Source organism: Symphalangus syndactylus, chromosome 6 (assembly GCF_028878055.3).
Source record: "Symphalangus syndactylus isolate Jambi chromosome 6, NHGRI_mSymSyn1-v2.1_pri, whole genome shotgun sequence".
Classification (NCBI taxonomy): domain Eukaryota; kingdom Metazoa; phylum Chordata; class Mammalia; order Primates; family Hylobatidae; genus Symphalangus; species Symphalangus syndactylus.
Genome location: NC_072428.2, coordinates 29,290,170 through 29,307,146, shown reverse-complemented (window position 1 = coordinate 29,307,146; position 16,977 = coordinate 29,290,170). Strand labels below are relative to the sequence as shown.

Below are 16,977 nucleotides of genomic sequence, written 5' to 3'. Positions count from 1 at the left end.
ATGGTAGTTCTATATGTTATTTGGAGGGGAACCTCCGTACCGTTTTCTATAATGGCTAAAATAATTTACATTCCCACTAACGGTGTACAAGCGTTTTCTTTTCTCCATATTCTCACCAAGACTTATCTTTTGTCTTTTTGACAACAGTCATTCTAACAGGTGTGAGATGATATCTCATGAGGTAGTTTTGGTTTGTATTTACCTGATGATAATTGATAGCGTTTTTATATCATAAAATGCATATAAATGCTGGCCATTTATATGTCTTCTTTAGAGAAATGTCTATTCCATTTCCTTGCCTATTTTTAAATTTTTTAAATTTTTATTGTTTTAGAGGTAGGGTCTTTCTATGTTGGCCAGGTTGGCCTCAAACTCCTGAGTTCAAGCAATCCTCCTACCTCAGCCCCTCGAATAGCTGGGATTACAGGCATGTACCACTGCACCCAGCTGCCCATTTTTTAATTGAGTAGTTTGTTTTCTTTCTATTGAGTTGTTTGAATTCCTCATATATTTTGGCGATTAACCCCTTATCAGATGTACGGGCCCTGCTGTGGCTTACAGAAGAGTCAGCATGGCTCCACTTGAAAGTGACTTCAGCATATAGGATGATATAGGATGATTGCTTCACTTACTTGATTAAAATAAGTAAAAACATAGATGGCCCTCAGATATATGGTTTACAAATATTTTCTCTCATTTTTTAGGCTGTCTCCTTACTCTATTATTTCCTTTGCTGTGCAGGGATTTAATTCAATACCATCTCATTTGTTTATTTTTGCTTTTGTTGCCTGTTCATTTGGGTTCATATCAAAAAAAATCCATGCCCAGGCAAATGTCACAGAGTTTTCCCATATGTTTTCTTCTAGTAGTTTTAAAGTTTCAGATTTTATGTTTAAGTCTGTAATCAATTTTGAGTTGATTTTTATGTATGATGTGAGATGGGGGTCCAATTTTCTACTTCTTCATCTGGATATTTAGTAACACTCCACCATTTGTTGAAGAGACTTTCTTTTCCCCTTTTAGTGTTCTTGGGATCTTTGCCAAAGATTAATTGACCTTAAATGCACAAATTCATTTTTAGGCTATTACTTTCTATTGACTTATATGTATTTTTATTCCAATACCATGCTGTTTTGATTATTATAGTTTTGTAGGATATTTTGGGATCCGATAATGTGATAGTTCCAACTCTATTTTTCCTTCTCAAGACTGCTTTGGCCACTCAGATTTTTTGTGGTTCCATATATATTTTGGAGTGCTTTTTAAAATTTATTTGATAAGTGTCATTGGAGTTTTGATAGTAATTGCACTGAATCTGTAGATGACTTTGGTAGTATGGATATTTTACCAATATTAATCATTCAAATCCAAGAACACAGAGTATTGTTCCATTTATTTGCATCTCATTTAATTTTTTTTGTCATCGTCTTATAGTTTTCAGTGTATAGATCTTTTACTCCTTGGTTAAATGTAATTCTAAGTATTTTTAGTGATCCTGGAAATTGAATTGTTTTATTGATACCTTTTTCGGAATGTTAGTTATTGTACATAAACGCTACAAATATTTGTATGTCGATTTTGTATTCTGCAACTTTACTATATTTATTAGTTCTAAAAGTTTTTTCTGCAGTCTTTAGGGTTTTCTGTGTATAAGATCATGTCATCAGAAAACAAGGACAATTTTATGTCTTCCTTTCAGATTTGGATGCCTTTCATTTCATCTTCTTGCCTAATTGTTCTGGCTAGGACTTCCAGTACTATGTTATTAGAAGTGGTTAGAGTGGGCATTCTTGTCTTGTTCCCAAACTTAGAGGAAAAGCTTTCAACTTTTCATCAGTGAATATGATGTTAGCTGTGGGCTTGGCACAAATGGCATTTATTATGTTGAGATACATTCCTTCTATACATTGTTGATAATTATTATCATAAAAGGATGTTGAATTTTTTCAATGCTGCTTCTGCATCTATTGAAATGACCACCTTATTTTTATCCTGAATTCTGCTAATGTGTTGTGTCATATTTACTGATTTGTGTGTGTCAAACCATCTTTGCATCCTAGAGATAAATCCCACTTGATCATAGTGTATGATCCTTTTAATGTGCTATTGAATTCATTTTGCTAGTATTTTATTTAAGATTTTGCATCTATGTTCACCAGGAATATTGGTCTGTAATATTCTATTCTTTCAGTATTCTAGTCTGCCTTTGGTTGAAGGGTAGTGCTGGCCTCATAAAATGAGTTTGGAAGTATTCCTTCTCTGTCAATTTTTGGGGAAAGTTTGAGTAGAATTTGTGTTAATTCTTCTTTAATGTTTGGTGGAATTCAATGGTGAAGCCATCAGGTCCTGGAGTTTCCATGGCTGGAAGGTTTTTGATTATCGACTTAATCTTCATACTTATTGTTCTGTTCAGATTTTCTATTCATGATTCAGTCCTGGTAGGTTGTACATTTCTAGGAATGAATTCATTTCTTCTAGATTATTCAATTATTGGCATATAACTGTTCATAGTAGTCTCTTATGAGCTTTTGTATTTCTGTGGTATCAGCTGTAATGTCTCCTCTTTCATTTCTGATTTTGAGTCTTCTCTCTTTGTTTCTCAGGTTAGCTAATGGTTTGTCAATTCTACCTTTCAAAAAAGTTTTAGTTTAATTTTTTTCTTGTCTCTATTTCATTTATTTCTGCTCTAATATTTATTGTTTCCTTCCTTCTGATAACTTACGGATTAGTGTGTTCTTCTTTTTTCTAGTTCCTTGAAGTGTAAAGCTAGATTGTTTATTTAAGATCTTTTTGTATTTTTATGAAGGCATTTATCACCATTAACTTCCTTCTTCAAACTACTTTTACTGCATCTCAAAAGTTTGTTATGATGTGTGCCATTTTTATTTGTCTCAAGATATTAATTTCTCTTTTGATTTTTTTCCTTGACCCATTGGTTGTTCAGGAGTTTGTTGTTTAATTTTCACATATTTGTGAAAACTGAAAATTCACAGGAGTTTTTCAGTTTTTCCCCTGGTACTGATTTGATGACAAAGTCATTATCTTTCATAAAATGATATTTCATACAAAAGCAAAGAGAATAATAAAACTTTTTGTGAGAACATAAACTGCAGGCAATTCAAAGTATATCTTTGGAACATCGCTTACATGTATCCTCCCATATATGCTTTTTTACTCCCACAGTTCTCATTTCTTCTAGACTAAATTTTTACAACCGCTCCATACAATGTATCTGATTCTAGCCCTTTAACCTTCTTTCAATATACCATACACACTGTCATCACCTTCATTGTCAAATCTGCTACCTGAAAAAAATATTTAAAAAGTCCCATTCATAACAGAATGAAACCCAAACTCCTTATCTTGCTATGCATGGTGCTTCATGATCTGGTATCAACATGACTTTTAATCTCTCTCAACCACTATTTCCCCTCATAGCCTTCTGTTCCAGCCAAACAACATGTTTTCTACTGCTCAAACACTGTACTTTCATATCTGTTGTTGGCTCAGCCTGCACCCTAAATGTGGAATGACCTTTCACAAATCTTTCTTAAATCCAACTTACCTGTACCCAGATGAGCTAGCAAATAAAGGTTTAAATAAGCAAAGAATTTAGTTTTTATCAGATAAAAAAGAGGTCCAGACATGACCATCTATTGCTGGTAAAGTGTTTTCACAGAACCCTGGGGAACTCTGACTCCTTTTAGATTTTATACTTCTGCTTCTTGCCTCATGGTTGCAAAATTACTGCTTCACCCCCAATACTACATTCATATTCCAGAAAGGAAGTGGGAAAAAATAGGGAAAACAGCATATGGCAGCCAAGTCTTATCACCTTTTTAAAAATTTCCCCACACAGCAACTTCCAAATATATTTCATTGGGCATAATTATATCATAACTAATCTTAGCTATAAAGAAAGCTGACAAAATATTTACTAGTCAGAAAATGTTGTACTAGTGAGGAAGGAAAATCAGGTGAAACCGATATGCATTCAGCAATGTCGGCCTTAATATTTGTTTATTTTCATAATTATCTTCTCCTGGTTGTCTGGAACTTCAAAGTCATCTTTGTACCTTCTAGTGCAGCATACACAAAGAAGATACTTATTATATATTTGAATAAGTTTAACTTTATAAATGACAAGGGAAAGAGAACCATTTTCTGCATTTAAGCATGATTGTATTCCATCGTAATGAAAGCATAAACTTAGATAACTTGATCAAGAATAAGCAAACTACTGCATGGGGGCAAAATGTGGCCTATATTGTTTTTGTGCACACCATGAACTAAGAAGAGTTGATACATTCTTATAGGGTTTTAAAAAATAAAAACAGGAATAGGTAGCAGGGACTGTATATAAACTGCAAAGCCTAAAAGATACGCCATCTGGCATTTTACCGAACATATTTGCCATCCCTTGACACAGGTTAAAATGTACTACATTTCTTTTTTTTAGTGTTATTTAAGGATCTAGTTGTATTATTCCAGGGTCATTGGAGCCATCTTTGTCTTTTGAAACAATGTATGTGAGAAAACTTGCCAGCCAATCCTTTGTCTTGTCAGGAAATTCAAATGTCCTACCCATTCCACAGAGAAACTGATGTTAGGACTTCCATAATGCTCCTCACTCAGGCTTATGAGCTAAATTACCAGTTTTGAAAGTACACTATAATTTTTGATGATTTTTAAGTAATAGTGTTCTCCTATCACTATGCAAATTTAAAGAAAGTAGTTCCAAAGCAGAAATAAGCATGAGAGCCAATTAATTGTATTTCACCCATGCAATTATTGGATAACTCTGTATGTGAGGCTAAAGAGACAAAGCAATCTTTTTCCTATTGACTCTGCTCCATAACTTGACTAAATTATCCAAGCCAATGAGTTGAGGAGGCATATGTGAAACCACCTAGAAGTATTTTACTTTCATGTTGTGTAAAGTATATTTTATCTTAATGTTGCATAAAGTCTTCCCATAATCTCAAGAAGGACAGGCAGCAATTTTATCTTACTTGTCACTAAATCCCCCAGTGCCTATTGCAGTGCCTGGAAGGGATTTTATAAGCTCTGTGTGTGTGTGTGTGTGCGTGCGCGCACACGTGTGCATGCATTCCTACTTCCTCTTCATCTCAAGGCAATGAAGTCTTGTTTCCATTGTCATATGTCACCTTCTGTTAATGATGAGCAGATCATTACATGGACGAAGTTAAGGAGCTCTACTTCTCGCATATAAATTCTACTTTTCCTATGTAAGTTCTACTTCATCCACGTAAGTTTAGAGTACTAGAAAATAACATATGAAGAAAGTAAAATGTAGAGCATTGGCATGGTTTCTGAAGGTCAAATATATAGTCACTAATGGAATCAGGATCAACACAGGTGCTCAAGCATAATACCATGAGGTCTCTGTTTCACTAAATTTCCTCTCCTGTAAATAGTCCATGTCCTTAAATTTGCTGGATTTTTTAATAAAAAGTAAGTCATGTAATCCCAAGTAATACGAAGGTATACACAAGTACTCCAAAAACATTCAGAATAAAGTAACAAGGCACACTCTATTGATATGTATTAAAACAAAAAATCTCAACAAACCAAGCAAGTTTCTTGCAGAACCTAAGGACTTCTATATTTCATTAAGAAAATGTATTGTAAAGGTAAAAAAGCAAATGATAGAACAGAAACAGCGCAATATTCTGAATTACAGAAACAGTGCAATATTCTGAATTACAGTGGTCTTTAAATAATAAGCATTAATCTTCTCTTCATAAAAACAAGTTTACTAATTTAGTATCATAAAAACATTTTTTTTTCAAAAGCCATGTCCAAGTGGGCACCAGTTAAAATAGGACAGGGATGATTGTTACACTTTCAATTTGTGGAACATTTTTCTTCCTTAAACATTGCAGAGCTTTTATGCAAACATAATTATTAAAGTGCATATGTCATTGGTTCCAAACTTAATATCTGAATTTTCTGTGAGAAAAACAAGGAATTCTTTTCATTTGGATCCTGACTCAGCACTTATATCCCATTTACTTTTAGTCATGGTGTTTCTGCTTACAGTATGTGAAATACTCTCACCAGAACAAAGGTCCCAGCGTCAATAAGTCAAACCGCAGACTCTGACAGCTGAGTGAATAGTGCAGAGGCCAGAGTCCACTTGAAGTGTTCACACTCTCAGAGGCCAAGTTTAGATCTTATCTTCCTGAGATTTCTTTTGACACTGATTTGTCATAGCAGGTAGCTGACAGCATTTACTCCTGAAGACCGGAAACATGGCTTGTACCATCCAAAAGGCAGAAGCACTTGACGGGGCTCGTTTGATGCAGATCCTCTGGCATGATGAGGAAGAGTCTCTCTACCCAGCTGTATGGCTGAGAGACAACTGCCCATGCTCTGATTGCTACCTGGATTCTGCAAAAGCACGGAAACTTCTAGTCGAAGCTCTTGATGTGAACATTGGAATTAAAGGCTTGACATTTGACAGAAAAAAGGTAATTATCTCTAAATTATGTCTCCCTTCTTTCCCAAGTTCAATAATGGGGCTAGTCAACAATAATTTAGATAACTCTTTTTTATTTTGGTCACACATGTATAACCACTTACGGACCCACGTTTGTATAGTACTTGGTGCAAATTAAGTATATTCAGTAAAAGGAAGCTTCAGCTATTATTATTACTATTATCATTACTACTACTATTTTTAATAAAATTTACAGTGTTACTTGTCATTCTTTCAATGAGTGGCAGCCTTAAAAACACAAACTGTCTACAATAAAAGCAATGCTTCTGAGCCTCAGTTTATTCATTTGTAAAACAGGAATACTAAAAGAACTTGCTCATAGAAATGTGAGGATTCACTGGGATAATATGGATAAAAATGTTTAACAGTGCATGGCATACAGTGAGCACTAAAAAAAAAAAAAAAAAATGGCATTGACTAATGTCTTTTAGTCAAATTAGTATGTAGAGATACAAGGCTTGTTCTGGGATTCCCAAAAGCACAGCTCTCAAAACTACAAACCAGAGGCAGCCACCATTCTATGTTTCTTTCTTCCAAATTTACTAGGATTCTTATTACGCTCTTGTCCACATTCCGACTTGAGGACTTTACTCCCAGATTTCACTGCTTGCTAGCTAGATAGAAATGTTGTTTACTCTTAACATTTCTCACCTGAAAAAAATGAGAATAATAGTAGTACCTCCCCCCTAGAGTTGTAAAGATTAAATGTGTTATGTCTATAGTACTTGTTATAAATACTCAAAATAGTGTTGTTTTTATTATTACTGTTGTCCTCCTTATCATCACTACTATTACTTTCCTTTTTTTTTTTTTTTTTTTTTGAGATGGAATCTTGCTCTGTTGCCCAGGCTGGAATGCAGTGGGGCGATCTCAGCTCATTGCAACCTCTGCCTCCTGGGTTCAAGCAATTCTCCTGCCTCAGCCTCCCAAGTAGCTGGGATTACAGGTATGGGCCACCATGCCTGGCTAATTTTTGTATTTTTAGTAAAGACGGGGTTTCACCATGTTAACCAGGCTGGTCTCAAACTCCTGACCTTGCGATCTGCCCCCGTTGGCCTCCCAAAATGCTGGGATTACAGGCATGAGCCACCACACCCAGCCGCATCTTTACTATTTCTAAAACTCTTGGCAGGAATCTTAATTGATAACTAGCTTCAGTTATCACAGAAAGTTTGAGGATCCCAGGTTTAGAGGATGTAGGTCAAGAACTGTAGATCTGTCCATGCTCTATTTCTTGAGTGCTATTTAAGGGCCTCAGACCTCAGATGTATTACTTTGGCTTCCTTGTTTTCCAAAAGCATATGCTTAATCTCTATCTTAAAAATTAAGCTGGCCAGGCGTGGTGGCTCACGTCTGTAATCCCAGCACTTTGGGAGGCCGAGGCGGGCAGATCACAAGGTCAGGAGATTGAGACTCTCTTAGCCAACATGGTGAAACCCCGTCTCTACTAAAATACAAAACATTAGCCGGGTGTGGTGTCATGTGCCTGTAATCCCAGCTACTTGGGAGGCCGAGGCAGGGGAATCACTTGAACCTGGGAGGCAGAGGTTGCAGTGAACTGAGATTGTGCCACTGCACTCCAGCCTGGCAACAGAGCAAGACTCTGTCTAAAAAAAAAATTAAGCAAAGCATAATTGGATTCCCTGATTATCTTAAAGAGCATTCAAAAGCAGAGCAATAGAGGAGAACGGAAATAAAATCCACATCGGTGAAATTTGCTTTTTGTGTTATAAGGTGTACATCACATGGCCCGATGAGCATTACAGTGAATTCCAGGCTGATTGGCTGAAGAAAAGATGCTTTTCCAAGCAGGCCAGAGCAAAGCTCCAAAGAGAATTGTTTTTTCCAGGTAACTTTGCCAAAGTCTTCAATGTCTTTTTAAACTCTTACAGTAAAGGATTTTTAATAAGAAATTTGCTCACAGAAAATTCAAACCTTTGTGCTTTGATTAAAATATGTGACATGTAAATTATGTGGCGTGTTTAAAGTTTTACCAACGAAGATCATTTGGGTAGAGATGAAAAGGAGTATAGAGTAATTCTAGACATTCTATAGAGAAAGAAACAAAATAAGTCCAGCAAACTTGTGCCTTTGTCATCTAAAGCAAAACCTGGCACAGCATACCACAGACACTCCGTAAGTGCTCACTACAAAGAAGCAGGATGAACTAGAGGCAGACTGGCCCTTCATAACAATTTTGTCTAAGGCCAGAACAACACAAATCAACACAGCAAGAATTCCTAACCTGGTATTCATAGATAGAATTATGGGATTGATGAACCCATGAAATGGTATGCATAGCACTGCATATGCCTGTGAGTGTGGGACAATTTGTCTGTGTGGGTGCATGTACACACACATGCATGCAAAGCCACATTTGTCTAGGAAGAATTTATGTAGGTTTCCATGAACAGAACAATGTTCAGAAAAACTGCAAAGGTGGATTCAGTGGATAAAGACAACTTTATTGCTGAGCAAAGAAGCAAAATAAATACTTAAAACAGGCAGAAATATTTTTAAATGTAAATTTTAGGAGATACACAGTAATAGAACTCAAGCAGAGGAACTGGTAAGGAGTAAGGGGTGTTTACAATTCATTCCCTGACTATTTTGAAGATTTATTACATGAAACTATGTGAATCAAAGACAAACTGAAAAATAGTTCTTGCAAGATCTGGTCATTTAAAAGTGTGTAGCACTCCCCTCTCTCTCGTGCTCCTGCTCTCCTCATATGACCTGCCTGCTCCCCTTTCACCTTCCATCATGATTGTAAGTTCCTGAAGCCTCTCCAGAAGTTGAGCAGATGTCGTGCCATGCTTCCTGTATAGTCTGCAAAACCATGAGCCAATTTAACTTCTTTTCTTTATAAATTACCCAGTCTCAGGTATTTCCTTATAGTGATGCAAGAATGAACTAATACAGAAAATTGGTCCTGAGAAGTGGGGCATTGCTATAAAGATATCTAAAATTTAGAAGCAGCTTTGGAACTGGGTAACAGACAAATGTTGGAAGAGTTTGGAGAGCTCAGAAGAAGACAGGGTAAGTTTGGAACTTTGTAGAGACTGGTTAGATGGTTGTGACCAAAATGCTGATGGTGATATGGAGAGTGAATGCCTGCCTGATGAGGTATCAGATGGAAATGAGGATCTTATTCGGAACTGAAGCAAAGGTCATATATGCTATGCCTCAGCAAAAGAGCTTGGCTGGATTGTGGCCATGCCCTAGGGATATGTGGAAGTTTGAAATTGAGAGTGATGACCTAGGGTATCTGGTGAAATAAATTTCTAAGCAGCAAAGTAAGTGTTTAAGAAGTAACATGACTGCTTCTAACAGCCTATGTTCATATACAGGAGCAAACAAATAAGTTGGAACTTTAATATTTAAAAGGAAAGCAGAGTGTAAAAGTTTGAAAGTTTTGCAACCTATTCATGTCTAGGCAGAGAAAGAAAAAGCTATTTTGGGAGAGGAAGTCAAGCAGACTGTGGATCAACCACTTATTAGAGATATTTGTATATAAGAAGAAGCCAAGTGCTAATAGCCAAGACAACAAGAAAAAGGCTTCGAAGGCCTTTCATAGACCTGCACAGCAGCCTCTCCCATCACAGACCCAGAGGCCTAGAAAGGAAGAATGCTTTCCTGGGCCAAGGGCTCCACTGCCCTGTGTGTAGCCTCGGGATGCAGCTCCCACATCCCAGCTGCTCTGGCTCCAGCCTCCGCTTTAAGGGGCCCAGGTACAGGTTTGGCCATAGTTCCAGAGGGCATAAGCTACTGTAAGTCTTGGTGGCTTCCATGTGGCTTTACGCCTGTGGCCACACAGAGTGCAATAATTAATGAGGCTTGATGTTCTCTGCCTAGATTTCAGAGGACGTATTATGTTGGTGCAAAAGTAATTGTGGTTTTTGCCATTAAAAGTAATAGCAAATATAAGAAAGACTGGGTGCCCAAGCAGAAGCCTGCTGCAGGGTCAGAGCCCTCACAAAGAACATCTACTAGGGCAGTGCAGAGGGAAAATGGGTTGGAGGCTCCACTTAGAGTCCCCACTGGGGCACTGCCTAATGGAGCTGTGGGAAGAAGGCCACTGTCCTGCAGACTCCATAATGGTAGATCCACCGCCAGCATGCATACTCAGCATGGAAAAGCCACAGGCACTCAACAACCTGTGACAGCAGCCTCTGGAGCTGAACTTTGCCAAGCCATAGGGGCAGAGCTGCCCAAGGCATTGGGAACCCATCCCTTGTACCATTGTGTCCTGGAGGCAAGACATGGAGTCAAAGGAGATAATTTTGGAGCCTTAAGATTTAATGACTGCCCTGTTGGGTTTTGGACTTGCATGGGCCCTGTACTTCTCTTTCTTTTGGCTCATTTCTCCCTTTTGTAATGAGAATGATTACCCAATGCTTATAACCCCATTATATCTTGGAAGTACATAAATTGTCTTTAATTTTACAGGCTTATGGGTGGCAGAGACTTACCCCGTCTTAGATGAAACTTGGACTTCGGACTTTTGAGTTAATGCTAGAATGAGTTAAGACTTTCAGGGACTACTGGGAAGGCACGATTGTATTTTGCAATGTGAGAAGTAAATGAGATTTGGGGGGCCAGAGGCAAAATGATATGGTTTGTATGTTCCACCCAAATCTCATGTTGAACTGTAATCATCTCCAATGTTGGAGGTGGGGCCTGGTGGGAGGTGATTGGATCACAAGGGATGATTTCTCATGAATGGTTTAGCACCGTCCTGTTGGTACTATTCTCACAATAGCAAATGAGTTCTTTGAAGATCTGGTTGTTTTAAGGTGTGTAGCAACACATCCCTCTATCTGTTTCTCCTGCTTTTTCCATGTGACCTGCCTGCTCCTCCTTTCAGCTTCCATCATGATTTTAAGTCTCCTGAAGCCTCCCCAAAAGCCAAGCAGATGTCAGCACCATGCTTCCTATAAAGCCTGTAGAACAGTGAGCCAATTAAATCTTTTTTCTTTATGAATTATGCAGTCTCATTTATTTATAGCAATGCAAGAACAGACTAATATACCAGCCTTGTTGAGTTTTGTAACACCTCTCCTGGAAATTCTTAGCCATATACCAAGAGAGAGATTTTACCTTAACTCCTTTCAAATCTTAAATTCTTAACTATGTGTGGTAACTCTCCATGGCTTTAAATGAGACTTATGACACTTTACTAGGTATGAAGATGTTACTAATCAACTTGAACCAAATAGCTTCACCATTTCTTCTGGTTATCAATAATAGAGTAGAGTATGATACTGTCCCCTTCCTCTTTAAGCATAGACCAGCCATGTCAAGAATTTGGTTCCTCCATTTCCTTAGTCTCACCATTCTGATGGCTGACAAGGTTTTGTCCTAGTGCTTTCTCTCTAAACTACCAGTTCATTTTTCCCTTTATCTAGCTGGTTAAATCCAGATGGGTATCCAGGGAAAGATGTTTTTATTGCCTTCCTCCAATGAGTGCATTGCTAGATTCTTCAAGGAGTCTCCAATTACATAATTTAGTACCGATTGTCTGGGTCACATCACAGTATCACAAATGTATTATTATTTTTTATTTATTTTAGATTTCTTCTGGTACTCAAAATATTTTTCCTTAACTCTGTTCTAATTTTATAATCCTATTGGATTTTACTTTCATTTCCTTCAAGTTCTTCTTTTGATTTTTTCAGGAAATACATGCCAACTTTTTATTATTACAGCTTAAGCTTTTAAGCATTGTAAAAGGATATGGACATCCTTCTCCATTAATATTTCTTGAGGAGTGCAGTTTTATAGCTTACATTTTTCAGTACTATCAGGCAGTAGCAAAATGGAAATGATACTACACTCAATTAAGTAGTGGAAAAAACTGGTCACAATGACAGGCTGCAATCATGAATAATATAAGAACTGGCTGCTATTTAGACACTGGAAAATATTTTAATAGTTTAAAACAAGATCAGATTTTTAAAATACATTCTCAAGCTGTGCAGTTGGTGGGTAAAAAAAGAAATTAATGAGCCATTTTTGGAATATTGGTTCTATGGCTTTTTGCCTGTAAAATTTGATACCTTATTTCATTGCCATTGCAGATTTTCAAACATTTATATTCCAGAGCATGCAAACAAACTCAGTTACATTTGTGAAAGGATTTTGTTTTTTAGTCCCAGCGGTAATGTTTTCTCTTCTGCAAGCACAACCCTTGGAGTGAGGGTTACAGAGCTTTTAAAATCTGGAATCAAGATGCAGACAATTTTTCCTTGATCTTCCCCCGGCACTCGCTGTTGAACTCTGAAATGACAAGACAAATGATTATCATCCAAAAAACTTTTGTCATGGGACACAGTCATAGCTGAAAGGAAGACACGGATAATAATCACTCCTTCATAAATTTCTATTCAGTTGCACATATATTGGGTATCTATTTTGTGCCAGGACCTCTGTAAGGAAATATCAAGATTTTTTAAAAGACATAGATTCTCTCTTTGAAGACTTATCAAGTCTGAAAGGGAACAATAGACAAGATAAAATTATAAGACATTACTTGAAGTACATTAAAACCACACATAGAAAGTTAATGATGACACAGAGAAAGGAACTTGAAGGGATGAAGGAATGATCCTCAGAAATGAGGTAATACTTGAGCTGCATTTTGGAGAATCAATCAGTTTGTCAGGCAAAGATAGATAGATAGAAAGTAAGGAAATTCTCAACAAAGAAAAAGGCAGGTAGAAAATCATCAAAGGGTAAAATAGTAGGATAGGTTTAGAAAACTGCAATTAGTTTAATATTGGTGAAGTTAAAATTGTTAGGCAACAGAGAAGAAGGAAGGTGCCAAACCATAAAGTGGCTTATATGCCCTGCTTGGTCCTAAACCTGTAGGCAATTAAGAGTTTTCCCAACAAGGGCTCGGATATGCCATCCCATTAGCTTCTCCAGACTGATGCCCTTCTTTTAAAGCCAGAAAAATGAGTTTAAAATCTTTATAAGTTTAAGAAGATGATTGCTTTCATTTTTTCATCTGTATTTTACATTTTCCGAGTTGTGTCTTTCTGATTTTAATCAAATGAACATAATTTCTCAAATGCCTACAAGTTTGTACATGTCTCCTAGGCCTTTTTTTTTTTTTTTTTTTTTTTGAGATAGAGACGTCCTCTGTCACCAGGCTGGAGTGCAGTGGCACAATCTCGGCTCACTGCAACCTCTGCCCCCGGGTTCACGCCATTCTCCTGCCTCAGCCTCCCGAGTAGCTACAGGCACTGCAGGGACTACAGGCACCCTGCCCAGCTAATTTTTGTATTTTTAGTAGAGATGGGGTTTCACCATGTTGGCCAGGATGGTCTTGATCTCTTGACCTCGTGATCCACCCACCTTGGCCTCCCAAAGTGCTGGGATTGCAGGCGTGAGCCACCGTGCCCGGCGGGCTTTCTTTTTTTCTTCTTGCATTCTCGCCTCCTCCACAGTGCACCTGCTTGGCTCTTGGCTTATATTTACCCCACAAAAGAGAGTGAAGTAATCAGATCTGTGTTGTAGAAGGGCCTTGATCATGGCTCTGAGTTTGGATGGACCAGCAGAGGGAGTGACTGGGGTCAGGGTAACCATAACATGACCTAGAAATAGTCCTGTAAAAGACAAAGAAATTTTGAGAGGCAGGAAGGATGGAGGAGGGTGTAGAATCTGTATTCAAAAGGAACATGTATGACCTGTAGGACAGAAAGTTGCTGGCCATATTCTCTAGTCTCTATTAACTGAAATCCTAAGACTTGAAGCCCAGCAGGTACATGTTTCCAAACATATGGGTGAAAATGAAAGACTTTAAATCATATTAGAGACAAGGTTTTTATGTACTAATTATAATTTAGCTCTCATGTGAAATTTTGACATAATTATACACTCATTTTTGTCACTAACTTTGAGATGATGCAACATTCCCAACATATAACTGGCAGGACCAAAATGGAAAAAAAAAATCACCATATAGTATGATATACATATGAAGCTAAATATTTGTTCTTTTTATTAATCCTCAATATCAGAATGCAAATGATTGATTTATCTCTTTGAATTGGTACTGAAGTATTTTTGTATTAATCTCTAACTTTAATAATATTTCTTATAGAATATTGAGATTTAAAAAGCTATAACTTGAAGAAAATATTTTATTTCAGTGGAGACAGGCTGCTCAGTTTTCTCAGTGATCCGGGGATGGAGTACATTGCACAGTCAAAAAACAAAAAAGAATATTTCCCCACAATTCTTTATGCCTCTCTCATGGCAGTCTTTACCACCTACTTAATCAGATTACAGCCCTTCAGTCTATAGCTATAACGCACTTCTTTGTTTCAAAAGGAGCATTCCATAAGAGGAAGTGAAAACTCACCAGTAACTGTTAGGACCCTCTAAAATCTATTCGTCTTGTACATGGCAAGAAAAAGTAGAGAGTTCTTCCTTTCTTGCAGAGAACCATATATTTACTTGAAGATGGAGATTTTATGATAGTGCAAAAACCAGATTTGGTTTGGTGCAGAGGCCATTTTTACAAAGCCTTGTCATAAAGCAAAAATCTTGTGTGTTTTTCTTAATTCAAGTAATGTACAAAATAAATATGCCTCGCCCATGTGATATTTTGCCCCCATCTCTAAGCCTTGCTACGTCCATTCTTGAATCTTCAGAGGAGGGAGCCTGCGATGCAAATCAGGGATGGGGTGAGTGTATTGTTTCACTATTATTTGGTAATTATAAAAAGAACTAGCAAGACTTGGTGGGTTGTTGTTTTTTTTCAAGCTGCGTTAGGATGTCCCAACAGTATCAGGGCTGCCAGGTCAGAATGGCTTCCAAACAGCCCTGTCAAAACAGCTGCCTTAGAGCAATTAAGCCACCACATCATCTTCTGAAATGCATTTCATTCCCAAGAGAGACTAATAAAGGTTTCTTCCCTAAGGTCACCCAAACTCATAACTCAGATACACAGGTGGGAGAATAGCTCACAGGATTTATATGTTTAAGAAGCATGTCTTTGTTCTGCTTTGCCTGTCATATGCAAAATGGACCTATTGACTTGCAGAGAAATATCTCTGGGGTTTCTGTGAAATGAATATAGCTATCTCAAATGCATGACTTTATTATAACTGCCTGAGGGGTTCTTCCTGCCTGCTGCTCAAAGAGACCATGGTTTTACAGTAAAAAAGGAGTTTAATAGACATGAGGCCAGCCATGCCATGGGGGAGATGGAGTTAGTACTCAGATCAATCTATCCAATGCTCATAGGTTAGGAGTTTTTCAAAGGCATTTTGGGGAAAGGAGTGGCAGTGGCTAGGCTTGCTGCTGATTGGTTGCGGCAGAGATAAAATCATAGGGGGTCAAAGCTGTCCTCCTGTGGGCTAAATCGTTTCTGGGTGGGACCACAGGGGCAGGATTGGTGGGTCCAGGTAGACCCATGGGGTCCAGTGGAGCCATAGATGTCAGACATGAAAAAAAAAAAAAAAAACCCGAAAAAAACATCTCAAAGGCCCATATACAATAGTGGTGCTACCTGCAGGAATGGCTGACAATCTGTTTCTATGCCTTAGCAGAATCAGGCTCCTCTCTTTCCCCTAACCTGATGGTCTTTCATTAGTTTTGCAAAGGCCATTGAGTTCTTGGGGAAGGCCTATTCCCATTTAAAACTATAAATTAAATATCTCTCAAAGACAGCTTAGCCTAAGCCCAGGAATGATTAAGGGAAAGGCAAGATGGAGGAGGTGGGTTAGATCAGATCTCTTTCATTGCCATAATTTTCTCACTGGTACAATTTTTGCAAAGGAACCTATTGACTTTCAGAGAAATATCTTTGGGGTTTTGATTAAGTGAATACAGCTCTCTCAAATGCATGTCCGTTTATGAATGTGTACCTTGCTTCATTTTTCCTCTGTGCCATATTGATGTCTTTCAATGTCTTATTGTTTTCTGAATTATATGTAATCTATTATTCTCAGTTTCTGCACCGCACGTGGTAAAATCAGGCATAACATCTAAAGAGTCTAATGTACCTATGCAAGATGGGGCTGCCCTTGTTCTGACTGTAAACCTACCAGGGGAGACTCCGAACCTGGGAAGCACACTGCAGTGCCCTGTGCTTTTCGCAGGTGCCACTAATCTGCAGGTTGCTCTCACAAAATCTGCCTAGTTTTGGGCTTCATTTGTAAGCTCCAGAAAAACTTATCTTCCTCTTTCCTTTTCTAAACTCCAACCATACATCCAGCTAGAAAACACATACCACATGTTCAGATATAAATATTAAAAATAAGTCTATTTTACTAGATGTATTAAATAAAAATTTTTAAAAGCCTGTATACTACTACATCTATTACTTTTTTAAATGCTTGAGCAAGAGGTATATCAATTATATTCTTCAAAAATTATCTTCTTATTACTTAACAACTTCATAAGACAATGTTAGCACTAGATGGAACCTTGAAAAGCTGGTA

At 37.6% G+C, this 16,977-nt stretch overlaps 1 protein-coding gene and 1 long non-coding RNA gene across 8 annotated transcripts in view; one reads left to right on the top strand and one right to left on the bottom strand.

The window, feature by feature from the left end:
* Nucleotides 1-16,977, top strand: part of BBOX1 (gamma-butyrobetaine hydroxylase 1) — a 483,622-nt gene that overhangs the window by 397,160 nt on the left and 69,485 nt on the right. For 4 of the 7 annotated variants that reach the window (XM_055282094.2, XM_055282093.2, XM_055282095.2 and 1 more), the window contains 2 exons: nucleotides 6,241-6,494; nucleotides 8,258-8,372. In XM_055282094.2, coding sequence (XP_055138069.1) covers nucleotides 6,276-6,494; nucleotides 8,258-8,372 — 334 coding nt within the window. In that variant the 5' untranslated portion in view covers nucleotides 6,241-6,275. Of the gene's footprint in view, nucleotides 1-6,237; nucleotides 6,495-8,257; nucleotides 8,373-16,977 lie in introns of all 7 variants that reach the window. The other 3 variants (XM_055282097.2, XM_055282099.2, XM_055282092.2) reach the window with 1 other exon arrangement.
* LOC129484309 (uncharacterized) overlaps nucleotides 8,120-16,977 on the bottom strand; it is a 180,538-nt gene continuing 171,680 nt past the window's right edge. Inside the window, exons 6-7 of the long non-coding RNA XR_008658407.2 lie at nucleotides 13,883-14,133; nucleotides 8,120-12,802 (exon numbers count right to left, since the gene is read on the bottom strand). This is a non-coding gene — a long non-coding RNA (uncharacterized lncRNA). The remainder of the gene's footprint in view (nucleotides 12,803-13,882; nucleotides 14,134-16,977) is intronic.